Source organism: Protobothrops mucrosquamatus, unplaced genomic scaffold, assembly GCF_001527695.2.
Source record: "Protobothrops mucrosquamatus isolate PMUCROS unplaced genomic scaffold, P.Mucros_1.0 scaffold3352, whole genome shotgun sequence".
In the NCBI taxonomy this organism is placed as follows: Eukaryota; Metazoa; Chordata; class Lepidosauria; order Squamata; family Viperidae; genus Protobothrops; species Protobothrops mucrosquamatus.
In genome coordinates, this window is record NW_015389339.1 from 3,226 (window position 1) to 18,981 (window position 15,756).

At 42.1% G+C, this 15,756-nt stretch overlaps 1 protein-coding gene across 1 annotated transcript; it reads left to right on the top strand.

Moving 5' to 3' along the window:
* Positions 1-2,346: 2,346 nt before the first annotated feature.
* RRN3 (RRN3 homolog, RNA polymerase I transcription factor) lies at positions 2,347-14,769 on the top strand. Its single transcript, XM_015826882.1, has 17 exons — positions 2,347-2,439; positions 2,643-2,699; positions 4,057-4,146; positions 4,247-4,376; positions 5,382-5,438; positions 5,890-5,953; positions 6,863-6,932; positions 7,481-7,579; positions 8,368-8,445; positions 8,621-8,738; positions 9,107-9,237; positions 9,358-9,488; positions 9,709-9,893; positions 10,321-10,429; positions 11,311-11,463; positions 12,525-12,612; positions 13,214-14,769. The coding sequence occupies exons 1-17, from the start codon at positions 2,347-2,349 to the stop codon at positions 13,364-13,366; spliced, it is 1,806 nt and encodes a 601-aa protein (XP_015682368.1). The 3' UTR covers positions 13,367-14,769.
* The last annotated feature ends 987 nt before the right edge of the window (positions 14,770-15,756 follow it).

Here is a 15,756-nt window from a genome sequence, read left to right on the forward strand (position 1 = left end):
TGTCAAAGCACTCATCATTTTGAAGCTAAAAATAAAAAAAAATCTATAAAACTCCCTTCGGTGCCCAACAACACATCTTAAAAATAAATAAAACGTTTTACTGACTGTTGAGTCACCCTGAGACTTGGATCCAAATGGAAGGGGGTTGAAAGTAGATCCCCTTGGAATCCACTGACCTCTGAGATCCATACTTGACTTGTACTTTGCCTTTTTAAGGGAAACTTAAAACCAGCGACTTTAAACCATCCAGCCCGTGGGAAACTTTTGACGACTTGCAATACATTGCATTGATTTGTAAAAATATACCTAGCCTTTTTAAAAAAAAAAAAAAAACCTGGTCTAAAAATAACCAAAAGAAAGTTTTAAAAAATGCAATACCGTGGAAAATTTGAAGTTTTTGACTATTTGCAACCTATTGCATTTATTTCCGAAAGAAAAAGCCGCCTTCTTTTTTGTGTGTGTGGAAAGCGTAAACATTAACTCCCCTATTGAATACTGTACAATCCCTGCACAATCCCTCCGCTCGTTTCTGCGCAGGCGCACCAGAGATTCCTGCAAACGCGGCGTTCGATCGCGAGCCGGAAGAGGCGGCGCGCCTGGCCTCTCTCCTTCAGGAGCGGAGCGGAAGTGGCCTTTCGCTTCCGGTGCCGGGCGGAAGCCGCTGTGGCTGCGTGCGCACCGGGTTCTCTACGCTCGGGGAGCATGAGGGGCAAGAGGCGGCGGCGCTGGCGGAGGTTTGGCGAGGCGAGGACGGAGCGCGGCTGAGCCGGCGGAGCTGCCGAGCGGGGAGAGGAGGTGCGGGCCGCAAGGGAGGGGGAAGGGCTCGGGGGGGGGTCTTTCGCTCTCCCCCTTCTGTGTCCTCTGCTTCACAACAGCCTTGTGAGGTAGGCCAGACCGAGGAGTCCTGTCTTCTACGTGGCTCTGGGCGAAGGGATTTTGTTGGCCCTCCAGGGCCGAGGCTCGGAGGGTAGATTCTCCTGCCAGAACGAGGCCCTGGTTCCACTACAAGTCCCATTATCCCCAGCACCACGGTTGTATTGGGCTGCAGGATGCGGAGAGTTGCAGTCCTCGACTGGGGTGGAGCAAAGCAGGATAGATAATGATAGAGATTATAGATAGATGATCGATTGATTGATAGATAGATTGATAGAAATGAGAGACATAATGATAGATGTTATAGATGGCTAGGTAGGTAAGTAGGTAGGTAGGTAGATACATAGATTAGAGGTGATAGATAGAAATGAGAGAGACATAATGATAGAGGTTATAGATGGGTAGGTAGGTAGGTAGGTAGGTAGATAGATAGATAGATAGATAGATAGATAGATAGATAGATAGATAGATAGATAGATAGATACAAATGAAAGAGAGAGAGATGATGGATGGATGGATGATAGGGATGGATGGATACAGATAGATGTAATAGATATAGATATATATAGTCACACCGCTGATTGATTTCACACATTGTGTTAGAAAGGCAGAATGTAATTAATTTGATTTCCACAATGTTGTTATTGGATTGATAGACGCAAAGATTTAATACAGGTTCACGGCTGCTCATCTTGCAAGTGGAAAGCAGTGAGAATTAAAAGCCATTCAAATGAAATAAAGGTAGCAGATGGGAATACTCAGAAACCCTCCAACTAGCCTTGATGCAGGTCTCCCACTGGCCAGTCCTGAATATTTCTGAATGCATCCTCCAACAAGCCCTCCTTGTCACAGGAGCATCTCAACAAGGAAAAAAAAAGGCTGTCATAAAGCCTGAACCCAAGATCAATTGGCTTACACCTTGGTAGCTGTACCCTGTCCTGACTTGTTGACAACAATTGCAGTTTGTGGGCTTCAGATAACGGCTTTAAGCCGGACTAACCAAGCTGTGCTAAATGGGTCGTGTGTTAAAGCTCTAGTGGGCTAGTAAGTTCAGCCAGGAGATGGTAAGTTCTAGTCCTGCCTTAGGCACGAGCCAGGCGTGTGACTTTGGGACACCAGGAGACTGTAAGTTTTAGTCCCACTGGAAGCATGAAAGCAGGCTGGGTGACTTTAGATCAATCACCAGGAGACACTGAGTTATAGTCCTGCCTTAGGCACCAAAGCCAGCTGGGGGACTTTATGCAATCCTTATTTCACAGCCCACTTCACCTCACAAAGTAGTTATTCTTAGGAAAAAATAGGATTGCGTTTATTCACTGCTTTGAGTTATTTATAAAACGAATACAAGCAGGATATAAATAAGTACCTAAATAACAGTGGTTGGTTATCATAGTGGATTCATCAAAATCAAATGTTTTCCCCTGTAATGGTCATATGCCAAACTTACATCGCAATTTTTTAGGATTTTCTGACATGTTGGCTGAGGATGAATTTCTGAGATCGCCACCAAGGAAGACGGTCAGATTCGGTGGTACTTTGGCAGAGATTCTACTGAAGTATCAACAGGTAATGCTGTGGGCAGTGCCTGCAAGGAAAAATACATCAGATGAATGGGATGCATGCATAACATTTTCTGTTTTTAATACTGATGGGTTCACCCACAAGGGTTTTTTTATTTTATTTTTCTCTGCTGCCGAGGGAATTATTACTATATCTGGAAAGAGGATTTCTGGAGTTCTTTAGTGAAAAGCTGCCGTTTTCTCTTTCAGGGCAAAACCACTGAGTTTGATTTGCTGAAGCATCAGCTGTTGGATCCAGACATAAAAGTAAGATTTCCATAATATTCAAATACTCTGAAATACCTTCTTTAGATTTAAGAAAAGAATGAAATAATTAATCTGAATTTTTTTTTTAGTATTCTTTATGTGTTATAGTGTATAATTAGTGAGCAGAATATTACCCAAACACAGCTCGAATGTGAATAAAATAAAATATTACACACTGTTCTTAAATCCGCCATTGTTTGCCAGGTTTAACGATCATAAGTTTACTCAATACTGTCATATGTCAGTTATGTTGGGAAAACTATATTACCCAGTGCTCCTTGCCTCTTGCAAATAGTCATCCTAGTACGGCAGACATTTCTGCTGAGAGGAACTACATCTCATTTTCCTCTCTATGGCAAAATAATAATAATAAAGTTGGAAGGGACCTTGAAGGTTATTTAGTCCAACCCCCTGTTCAGGCAGGAAACCCTATACCATTTCAAACAAATGGCTGTCCAGTCTCTTCTTAAAAACTTCCAGTGTTGGAGCATTCACCGTTTCTGGAGGCAGGTTGTTCCACTGGTTAATTGTTCTAACTGTCAGGAAGTTTCTCCTTAGTTCTAAGTTGCTTCTCTCCTTGATTAGTGTCCATCCGTTGCTTCTTGTCCTGCCTTCAGGCGCTTTGGAAAATAGCTTGACTCCCTCTTCTTTGTGGCAGCCCCTCAGATATTGGAAGACTGCTATCATGTCCCCCCTCGTTCTTCTCTTCATTAAAGTAGACATACCCAATTCCAACAACAGTTAATAGTAATTAATAGTAACAATATGATAACATGTTTTAGATGCATACGCTAGGGGGGGGGTCTAATTTATTGGGTCTCTTTGAACATCCAACTAGACTACACAAATGCTTGGTTTCTCACATTCTGCCTTTAATGGAGGAAGCTGGCAAACAGATTTCCTGGGAAAGTGTAGTACAAAACTCTTTAACTACAAATATTTGTTTTGCTCAGGGTTGAACTGTTGAGGTCCTTGATGCTCTCTGAGCTTGGTCGTTTTCTTGCAGACATTTTATTACCCAATTAGATAACATCAGTGCTAAAAGGGAGACAAAGAGCAAATCTCACTCCTAGCACTGATGATGTTACCTAGTTGGGTAATGAAATGTCTTCAGGAAAACAGCCAAGCTCAGAGAGCACCAAACACCCCACAAAACTTTCAACTCTTCTGCTGTTTCAAAATTGAGAGGCTAATCTAGTTGCCACACTTAAGCTGTGTGGCAAGCAATGTGTGAGCAAAGTGTGGCAGGCTATTGGTCTGATGGTTTTTATCTTAAAAACAACCCTTCCCCCGCCAGGTAAAACCTTTGACAGCCAGTGCAATTCAGTAATTAAGATATGATGGCTTCTATTTTTAGGATGACCAGATTATTAACTGGCTCTCTGAATTCCGGTCTTCTGTTACGTTTTTGACCAAGGAGTTTGAACAACTAATTTCCATCCTGTTGGTAAGAATCCTCTGGTTACACTGGAGGCGCTTCTTGCTTTTTGATTTGGGGGACACAACAGGCGCGCCAACTTCTGATCCTGTTGTCTCTAAAAACGCAGAAAGTGCCCTGGTTGAGGAGAAGTCAGCCTGTGGTGGAAGAGTATCTAGCTTTCCTGAGTAACTTAGTGTCTGCTCAGACAATCTATCTTAGGCCATGCCTGGCGATGATCGTCTCACACTTTGTGCCACGTAAGTAATTTTTTTCCCCAGTTTTACTGAAAGAAATAGAAGATGAAATATTTTAAAAGCCAAGGGGAAAAATGAACCCTCCATCCCAAAGGGCACAGCTACCCAACTGAAAAAACAAAAACTAGAAACAGAAAACAGAAAGACTCTCTGTATACATCACCTAAGATAGAATGAATCTACTTTGGAGGAGGGAAAAATGATGCTTCAGTGTTAACCCAAAAATAAATAAACAAAATCTGTCTTACAAAAAAAACCCTACTGATTGGTAGATAAAATTGCCTTTTTGCCCAGAGAAATAATAGCAGCTGGAGTTTAATAATAATAATAATAATAATAATAATAATAATAATAATAATAATAATAATAATAATAATAATGATAAAGTTGGAAGGGACCTTGGAGGTCATCTAGTCCAACCCCCTGCTCAGGCAGGAAACCCTATACCATTTCAGACAAATGGCTGTCCAGTTTCTTCTTAAAAACTTCCAGTGTTGGTGCATTCACCGCTTCTGGAGGCAGATTGTTCCACTGGTTAATTATTCTAACTGTCAGAAAATTCCTCCTTAATTCCAGGTTGCTTTTCTCCTTGATTACGTTCTATCCGTTGCTTCTTGTCCTGCCTTCAGGCGCTTTGGAGAATAGCTTGACTCCCTCTTCTTTGGGGCAATCCCTGAGATACTGGAAGACTGCTATCATGTCCCCCCTCGTCCTTCTCTTCATTAAACTAGACATACCCAATTCCAGCAACCGTTCCTTATATGTTTTAGCCTCCAGTCCCCTAATCATCTTTGTTGCTCATTGTTGAGTTTAGAATTAATAATAGGAATTAAAAGCAAGGAAATTTGGATTCAAGCCTGGGTTTACAGCCCCCTAAGGCTCTGTGGGAGACTGCTGTAAACCTGTTAAGGAAAGCTGTGTTTCTTACTGATTGATTATAAAATGTTCTGCAAGATTTTTTGGTGATGAACAAGATCACTATTTACAAGCCTCTCTGTTTCTATCCAGCCCGAATAACCATCCGGGAAAATGACGTGGACATCTCTGATTCAGACGACGATGAAAGTGAGTTCTTCCGGTTTTTTTTGTATTTATTGGTTGACTCTTTTATCCGTACTCTGCCCATTTTGTATATTATTTTTATTGCTAGTTGTGTTTGTGTAGCAAGGGAGTGTTAACTTGATTCGGTGTGGTTGTTCTGTCCCAGCCTACTTGAGTCCTTGTTATGCTCACAAGGAGAAACCCCTCTTCCAAGAAACAGGCAGGGACCGCAAGAAAAAACTAACCCCTTTTATTCTCACAGACCTGAGTCAGTGTCCAAGGCAAACAAAACACAGTTCACAGAAACTCAATCCTTAACACGAATGGCTGCCTTTGGCCACCAGCACCTCCCACAATATAGTAGCAACAAAAATGCACTCAAAATTGGAAGGTCTTGACCACGCCTAAAATAGAAGCCTGCTTGTATCCATGATCTTTCTGGGTTAACAGATGTGTTGTTTTTCAATCTCTGCAGATGTTGTCGAGAGCTTCACCACCTGCCACAGAGCTTTACAGACAATTGTGAAATATGTCCCTTTGTAAGTTAAATATCTTTGATTTTTTTTCTGGGCTGGAGAAGACATTGTCTAACACAAACTGCTTATTTGTTGCCCAGAGAGAGGGGAAATATTGGCAGAACCTAGGGGCGGAGTGAAAAGGGGGATCAGCCTAGAATCCCTACGTAGTCACAACCCTCTTGAGTGACGTTGGCCCTTATCTGATTCTAAGCTGATGCCAACCATTAATCAAGGAGATTCCTATGCATAGGCCTTTAGCAGTGAATCAGTTTTTCAGTGTTTCTCAACCTTGACAATTTTAAGGCATGTGGACTTCAACTCCCAATGCTGGCTGTGGAATTCTGGGAATTGAAGTCCACATGCCTTAAAATTGTCAAGGTTGAGAAACACTGGTTTAATTGAATCTTCACATGTGGACCTAGTCTTTTCACTTACATGGCTCCATCCAACCAGGATTCCAGAAATTATCAGCCATCTCCTGCCATGTGTTAAATTGGGAAAGATATGTATATCCCACCTTACAAACATATTACAGTTAAAAAGCAAAACCCTGACCTCTCACCCTAAACCCAGCCCTATTCCTAACAGGTGATAAGGCCTCATCCTATCCAGTGTTAAGTCCCTGCCACTCCATGTTACATCTTCAAAGTGAATGTTTATTATTTTCTGACCTATTGTTAAACAATTTTCTATGGCTGCCCAGCTCTCACACAGATGACTCTGGTCAGCTTTTACAATATTAAAAATCCACAACATAAAAACCCATAACCCCCACCCTACCTCTTGGCAGCAGCAATGGGGTCAAGTCACCAAATCATCATCAAATCGCTCTTCTAGACTTATGTTGCATTCTTAAACATTGTACTCGTCACGGCAAAATGAATGAAGGCTGGGTTTGCTTATCTGTTGCTTATATTTTCTGCGTTGTAGGACACCACAATTTCTGATGCCAGTGCTGGCTGAAAAATTTCCCTTTATTAATAAATCAGAAAGAACTTTAGTAAGTACCTGATTTTCTGCCAATGAGGGTTCTTTAGTGCTTTTGGTGTCTGCTGTTCATTTAATTGAAAGATCTCTTGAAAATCTATGATTGGATCTCGATGGCTCAGAAACACCCTGAAGGGTCATCATGATTGTTCCTCCAGAGGAAGTTTTCTTCTCCTTTGGACATTTAATGGTTGGTTTTGTTTATCTTTGCTAAGCCCAACATGTTTCCTTCAGTTTTCCTGTTCTCTAGAAGTGTCATGATTTTAATTTGTACATCATGGCTTATGACATACCATTATATGTAAAATAAAGAAATTGCAACTTACTAAACCATAAATAAATCAATTAAGTATGAACCCAGTCTTGCTTTCTCGGATAAAATACCTCCAATAGGCATACTGTTGGGTCCGAGCAGTATGATTAAAAACTGGATTTTAAAAAAAGGCTGTTTAAATCTGTGATGATTCTAACATTGGATGTAAAAATTGGAAGGTCCTGAAATTTATTTCTCTTAATCTAATTCTTTGTATAGTGTTTTCATGGGGAACTCTTTCATTTCAGCAATGTTACCTCCATAATATACTGCGAATAAGCGTATATATCCCAGCATTGAGGCATGACATTTTGGAGCTGGTTGTTGAGAAGCTGCTAAAAATAGATGTAAGTATAGAATGCTGTAAATTGGGGGTTTTATACAGAGTCTCTGTAGTTCCCTTGTGAAAACAGTTTTAACTTCACAAACTTCATATTCTTCAGCAAGTGATGCTGATACGTATGTATTTACTAAACTGTTGGGCAGTAAGATAAGAGAACGAATATGCTTGTTATACATTGACAAAGCCGAATATTTGTAGATCAGGGTTGAAATGAGGGGTCCTTGGTGCTGTCTGAGCTTGGTGGTTTTCTTGCAGACGTTTCATTACCCAAACTAGGTAACATCATCAGTGCTAGAGGAGTGAGGAACCTAGAGCAAAGCTCACTCCTTCTAGCACTGATGATGTTACCTAGTTGGGTAATGAAATGTCTGCAAGAAAACAACCAAGCTCAGAGAGCACCAAGGACCCCACAATTCTCCTCCTCCTCCTCCTCCTCCTCCTCCTCCTCCTCCTCCTCCTCCTCCTCCTCCTCCTCTTGTCCACAAACCCCACTCTTTCCTAGTACTGATGATGTTACCTAGTTGGGTAATGAAACGTCTGCGAGAAAACAACCAAGCTCAGAGCACCAAGGACCCCACAATTCTCCTCCTCCTCCTCCTCCTGCTGCTGCTGCTGCTGTCCACAAACCCCACTCTTTCCTAGTACTGATGATGTTACCTAGTTGGGTAATGAAACGTCTGTGAGAAAACAACCAAGCTCAGAGAGCACCAAAGTCCCTTCACTTATTATACAGTTCTATACCTTGACTATAACTTCGAAAATACTCAAGCCCGTCCCATTTTAATTCAACAGGTAAGTGCTCCAAGAAAAGATATTGAAGCTGCCGAAGAAGATGAAGAGGGAAACAGTGAGAAAGGACTCTTCAATATGGTAAGCTTGCTCATTAAACAATATTGATAGACACACACACACACACACACTTGGGACACTAACGGTTTCAAGTGTGAAAAAACAGTCATGAGGGCCGTTCTCACTTTGAACCGTCACTAAACGAACTGTTGTAAGTCGAGGACTATCTATTTAGCCGGGTTTTGGTTTTTAACAGGATGAAGATGGAGAGAATCTGGAGAAGAGTGACATCATGGCTCACCCCATTGCGGAACGCCTTGACATCTTGATGAGTGTGATGTTTTCCTACATTAAAGATGTGTGCTACGTTAATGGTAATAAAACCTGGGGGAGTTTCCCAGCATTGTTTGGCAGCAGGAAGCCCACATAGTTGAGCTGAGCATAGTTGAGCCAGGGCTGGCTGAGGAATTCTGGGAGTTGAAGTCCACAAGTCTTAAAGTTGCCACGTTTGAATTCCCCTGCTTTAGTTCCACGACTTCTGTTCCTCTTCAGCCACTTCGAATTCTTCGAATTAAGAACAGTCATTCTTCCCAGCTTCATGCTTTTCGAAGGAAGCGCCTTTTGGCGTATTAATGATAAAACGTTCAGCCTCTGAAAGTTGGGCAAACTTAGCATCCTGTTTAAAAGCTCCTTGTTTGTCTTAGCGTATAATTCTAGGAACATAAATCTTTTTATTCCTAAGGGAAAATTGAGGTTGGCAACACCAAAGACTTATACCGAGATCTGGTGGCTGTATTTGATAAGCTGATTTTAACAACCCATGGATCGTGTCACGTGCAGTTCATCATGTTCTATCTCTCTAGTTTCAGACTGGTAAGTGGTCAAACTTTTATTCCCTTCTTATGTTTTTTCCTCCCTCTTAACTGGATATTCTTGTCCTTTATTCCAAGGAAACTTGAAAAAACTTACCAAGTTACCTCCTGTATCCTACAGGTAATCGCAGAAGCTTTCGTGGAACATCTCTGGAAAAAGCTACAGAACCCAAATGTTCCCGCTGTCATCCGGCAAACCACCGGGAACTACATTGGCAGCTTTTTGGCACGGGCCAATTTTATTCCCATTGTGTAAGTAGTTCACAAGAGCGATCCTTGGACAGATGAATCTGTCAAGTAGGGCTGCATCCAAAAGAGTAGATTATATCCTTGTAGAACCTTAGGAAGAAGGCTAAGGCTGAGAGGCAGTCTGAATTTCTAAGACTGGGTCTTCAATCTTGCCATTCCTAATCCATTCCTAATCCTTCAGGTTACTTAGCCAGGTTCTTTTTTTGTTTTTTAATCATTTCAGGACAGTGAAAGCCTGCCTAGATCTCCTGGTCAGCTGGCTGCACACCTACATCGACAACCAGGGCACAGGGTCCCGAGCATTTTGCGACGTTGCACTCCATGGTCCGTTCTACGCAGCCTGCCAGGCTGTGTTCTACATAGTCATCTTTCGCCACAAGCAGATCCTGGATGGAAACCTCAAGAAAGGTGAGCAGAAATTCACCAGACAAGGAGAACAGGTGGGCAGAAAATCTCTGTGTCTGGTCTAGATGTCGGAGAAGGACAGGCAGAGCCTGCGGGTGGAGTCAAGAGAGGAATCAGCCTAGAGTCATTACATTCCCACAAACCGTCCACTTTTTTCACTGCTGGTTCAAGCTTTTTTCAGCGCTTTTGTAACTTCAAAAAGTCACTAAACAAATGGTTGTAAATCAAGGACTATCTGCATGCATTGTTCACCTTGATCCACTAAGGATCTGCTAAGCCATGTTTCCCAGAGAATAGTGTATTTTAGAAACCTCTGCAACGTCAGAATAATTTAGATGTGTTCCTCTTAGAATTAAATTTTGTAAAATGTAGCACTGCATAGAAAGCTCAGACTCAATGTAGTGAATTCCTCTGGTCTTCTGTTTACAAGGTTTGGCCTACCTACAACACTTAAACTTTGAGCGCATTGTTCTGTGTCAGCTAAATCCCCTGAAGGTCTGTCTGCCAACCATTGTGAGTCTCTTTGCGGCCCTTACCAGGTACAATTGTTTTATTTATTTACTTACTTACATCAACAATCTCTAAAAATTTGGAGTGTGTTATAGAGGGACTCTGTCCATTTATTGCATGCATATAGAAACGGGGTGATAGTGGGGATGCATTTTTTTTCCTTCTTTCGTCCGTGTTTTAAATCAGTCTCAGGCAGGGGTGTCCAGCCTTGGCAACTTTAAGACCTGTGGACTTCAACTCCCAGAATTCTCCAGCCAGCCATGGGGATTTCTGGGAGTTTGAAGTCCACAAATCTTAAAAGTTGCCAAGGTCGAACATCCTTGGTCTAAGGCATTTCTTGAATGCAAAAATGTAGAGATATCTCTTCTGCAGCTCCTGCTGTTGCTCAAACAGATAAAGGATTTGATGCATCCAGAAATGTTTATTACCCTGTCGAAACAAATGGGAGGAGGGGGAGAAGATCCAGATCTTGGGCCTACTCCATTTCCACGTTCCTAGCCCAGCCAGTGGAAGGCTAGCAACCTCATATTTCCTTCTCTGAACCTGGAGGAAGGGGAAGATAACTTGTTTGAGATGGAAAAACGTTTCTGTTTCATGGCAGAAATTCCACCCTTGTTTCACTGACATCCTGGGGTTCTTTTCCCAAGCGTTTCAGACCTTGTTATCAGCAAAAGGAGGAAAGCTAAGGAAAGAGAAAATAGTAGCTCTTGATATTGTCTCTTTACTAACCCCGAAGAAGGCAGCTAATACTGGAATGAGGAAAGAGAAGCTGCCAAGGAACCAAGGGTAACGAGGTGTCCATACCTTGCCTTCAGAAGCTCTTCTGTGAAATGGGTTGATGGGTTGTTTGTGAATTTTTTTTTAAGAAAACTCAATTTTTCTCCTTTCCTCTTTTTCCTTCTCCTTCTAGGAAGTACCAGGTGGCCTTCTGTGACACCATCATTGAGAGAAACCGGAGACAAATATTGCCAGTTGTCCGAAGCAGCTGTGGGGGAGAGTCTGTTGAGACAGTCACAAACCCCCTTGACAGTTTTTTCCCGTTCGATCCTTACATCCTTAAAAGGTACTATACTGATCCTGAGTTAAAACGCCTTTGTAAATCAGATCAGATAGATAAACTCAATAGGAATAATTTCACAAGAAAAACATATTTAATCAGAAAGATTATTTGCATTCATGACGGTTGCCTCTGATAATACATCTTTGTCCATCCCTATAGGCGAAAGAATGATGCTCTTTCTCCATAGCATCTTTATAGTGTTAAAGCATGGTCATCTGGTGACATCTGATGGCCCATGCTTCTCTCAGACAAAGACATTCCAAACAGTCTCCCAATGCCCTTTAGAAACTCCTCCCACTGACCCATTAACATGGGATGACTGACTAGCTAAACTACATTTCCCATAAGCCATCTCTTAAGGAGACAGCACTTAACTCAATAAATGCCAGATATTCTAACATACAGATACATGCTCGCTAGTTAGGGTTACATAGAGTTATACGATTCAGAACAGGTACCTTGTTGAGAAGTAGGTAACCCTCAGCTGAAACATGCCTTTTTTTTTTTCTTTTCAATTCCGGCGGGCAAGCTGTAATATTTTTCCCTGTGTGTCTCGTTTCCTGCCTTCCAGACACACCGGATATTCACTGTCAGTAGTCATTGCCAATGGCTCTGCTGGCTAGGGATCATGGGAATTGAAGTCCATCATGTCTGGAAAGGGTCAGGTAGTGAAATGCTGATCTATCTACTTTGAAAAGTTCAAGACGACTCAATTTTGCCCACGTGATATACGTAAAAAAGAGATCGTGCTTTTATCAGTTGTGTAAGGTTATAAGAAGAGCAAAAATGACAGGCGGTGGTGACTTCTGAATGTTTATACAGCAAAATATTTAGCAATGCTTTATTATATTTTGAAATATACAGCCCATCTCCTAACTGACCTTCGCGGTTGCTGTATTTTTATACCAGTTGAGATCCCTAGTCTAGAGCGAACAAATGGAAGACTGTTTCTCCTCATAAGTTGTGTATTTTCAACTCTACAGCTCCTGTTAAGCAACACCTCGTGTTTTGTCTTTCCCTCTTCTGCCCTCTTCCTTATCCCCTCTTTCTCGTGTGCGTTACAGGTCAAAGAACACAATCAATCCTTTGTATCAGTTTTGGGAAGAGCAGAGTGCCGAGGACCTCAAAGAGACCGCAGAACCCACCACTGAGGTGAGCAGTTTCATTCAAGCTCCATCAGCACGTTTCCTTGTGAAGGATGTTTGCTTTTCCCTGGAGCTGGGAAGTTTGCTAATTCCGGCATATCGGGGAGGTTTTCAGTTGAAGGAGGTCATCTTAGATCAGCGGCGAGGAACCTGCAAGTTCCAGACGTTGTGTGAACGCCAGCATCTCACCATCCTTCAACACTGGCCCTACCAAGAAGGTGGTTCAGCAAAATCCAGGAGAGAGAAAAATAATGAAAAACAAATTGGAAAGTGGTTGTGTTTTCTTCCTTTAAAGCAGTGTTTCTCAACCTTGACCATTTTAAGGCATGTGGACTTCAACTCCCAGAATTCCACAGCCAGCATTGCTGGCTGTGGAATTCTGGGAGTTGAAGTCCACATGCCTTAAAATGGTCAAGGTTGAGAAACACTGCTTTAAAGCGACCTTTCCGACCTTGGCCATTTGAAGACGTGTGGACTCGAACGCCCAGAATTGTGGAAGTTGAAAGTCCACACATTATCAAAATGGCCGAATTTGGGAGGTACTGCTGCTTTAAGCCATCCTATAGCCATTTTCTTTTTCTCTTGAACTGTTGTGTGTTTTTGCGCAGGGCAAAGGGGAAGAGGAGGACGATTTCTTGAGGGGGGAAACTCCTCAGAACGATGGCCTGATCAGCGTGACGCCAAGCTCCTTCAACGCTCTTGTTCAGAATTCAGAAGCCAACCTCGGATCGCCCCCAGTTGAACTGCAGTTGCACCTCTGATCTTTTGACAACCACAGTTAGCGATGACATTTATATTTGAGAGACCCTCGGCAGGAGGTTTCTAAATTCCTCATTTATTGGCAATAATTCAGAGATCAAAACTGAACGTTTGCCTCCCGGACAGGATGATACGTTAAACTTTTTGTACTTATTTACTGCAAAAAGCCTTTCACATTCATTTTTGTTTTTCTTTTGTATTTTCCTGTTTTAGGGCAGATCCCCTAAGATTAAACACAGGATTGTGATGCAGAGAATGATAGCGTATGGATTAAAAAGGCCCCCCAAAATGCTACAGTTTCCAAAGCAAACTTGCTAATCAGAACACAGAGATCTGCTTCTTTGGGTTAAAAAAAAAAAAGAGGCCTACTTTGAAGAGAGCTTTTACAAGATTCCTCCTTAATCCGAGAACAATGATAAGAGTGTCGAAAGTTATGCCAAAACAATTTGAGAGCTTCATATTCACGGAAGTTGCATAAAATGAGACTTGTGCTTATTCTGATTTCGTTGCTGAAGTTGCCTATGTCAGAAGGACAGGAGAGTACCTGCTTTGCTTTGTATACAAACATACTGGCAGGACAACTGACCACCAAAACCATCATCCAGTGGTCCGTGCCACTGAACAGAAAAGAAGTCAGCCAGCTGAAGTATTTAGCCAGCCATGTGGCACACCACTAAAACCTTGCTGTTATCCCACAGCTGCTACCAGGAGTGATACTCCCTCAGCTTAGAGCCAGCCCTAACTCTGTTGTTTAGCCTACCGACTCTAAAGTTTTAGCTTCAGTAGTGTGTGTGGTTTGTCGTGAAAAAAAATCACAGAAAGAGGACTTGCCAAGATTGAAATATCGATAGACAGCCTGTTCGCCCGTTCCGCCAAATTCCAGCAATTCAGATTTCAAATGATGGCTTTTGGGAGCTGTTTTCCGGCATTATGGAAGTATATCTCCAAAGACAGGTAACGATGTAGTTCCCAAACACTGGCTTGCAAGCCCCTAGATGGGACAGAAGTAAATCTGAGGCAGGAGGGAGACACAAATTGCTAAGCAGAATATTTTTAAGATCTCACTCATACTTTGTCTAGATAAGCTGATAATAACTGGGCACGGAGTAAAGTGGCAGCTTTGTACCCAAAGCTGGATCACTGTCTTCAGATTGCAACTCCCATTCTGCCTGGGCAGACCAAAAAGCAAAATGTACAATTTCTGCTATTTAAAAAAAAAAATAGACCAATGTGGAGCATGAAGCAAGAGTGGTCATCTCAAAAAAGGAAACCTACATCTCGGGAATCATGCAAGCAAATAATGCTTTTCATTAAAATAAATAAATTAAGGTTTTGTTTCATTTCTAATGAAAATGTTTCATTTGACAAAGCTTGAAGATTATGTCATTATAGAGATTAAACATTATTTATTAAAAGGGAATGTTTTTTCTTTGCTTTGCTCAACCATTACCTCTCTGAAATTATTAGCATACAAATCTATTTCTTAGTTTAGGGCAATGGTGTCGAACCTATGGCACGGGAGCCAGAGGCGGCACTCAGAGCCCTCTCGGTGGGCACGCGCGCCATCGCCCCAGTCCTAGGCCTTCAGCTGGGTTTTATAAAACCTTTTCGCTTTAGGCCTTTGTCGCCATGTGCAAAAAAAAAAAAAGGTTCAATCAATCAATTTCAACTTCTTGTGGGGAAAAAAAAGATCTTGCAAAGTTGGAATTGATTGATTGAACTTTTTAGTCCCACCCAGTCTACCGTTACCACTGCAGCCACGCCCACCCAATGGGCCACACCCACTCGGGACCAGACGATGCATAAGTGGGTTTTGGGTTGCAGTTTGGGCACTCGGTCTCTAAAAGGTTCGCCATCACTGGTTTAGGGGATTTCTTGAGTTTTCTAACGAGCGACTTCTTGGCCTTTTGCTTATGTGGGAATCGGTCTCTCAAAAAGTCCAAATTCAACTCTGAATTAGAAATGTTGCATTGCTGCTTATTCACAGAATTTCCACTCATCTTGGGTTGCAATAAAGACGGTCATTTTTCTGCAGCGGATTTTCTAAAACATCTGGGAGGATCTCAAGAGGAAGGTTGATCTGCTTAAGAGATGACCATCCACAATGGTTTGCCCTAGAGCGGATCCTTCTTAGTTTCTTTCTGAAATATGGCTGAGAAACTTTGAGTCGGAAAGCCAACTTGGTAGAAAGGTTAAAGTGTCAGCCTAGAAACTAAGAGACTGTGAGATGTAGTATTAGGCATGAAAGCCAGCTGGGTGCCTGGCTCAGTTCCTCCGTCTCTCAGCCCAAGCCACCTCAGCATCGTTGAGGGGAGAGTAGGAGGAAGAAGGTGTATTATATATGTTCCCTGCCTTGAATTGTGTATATAAAAGGGATAGTAAAAAAAAAATA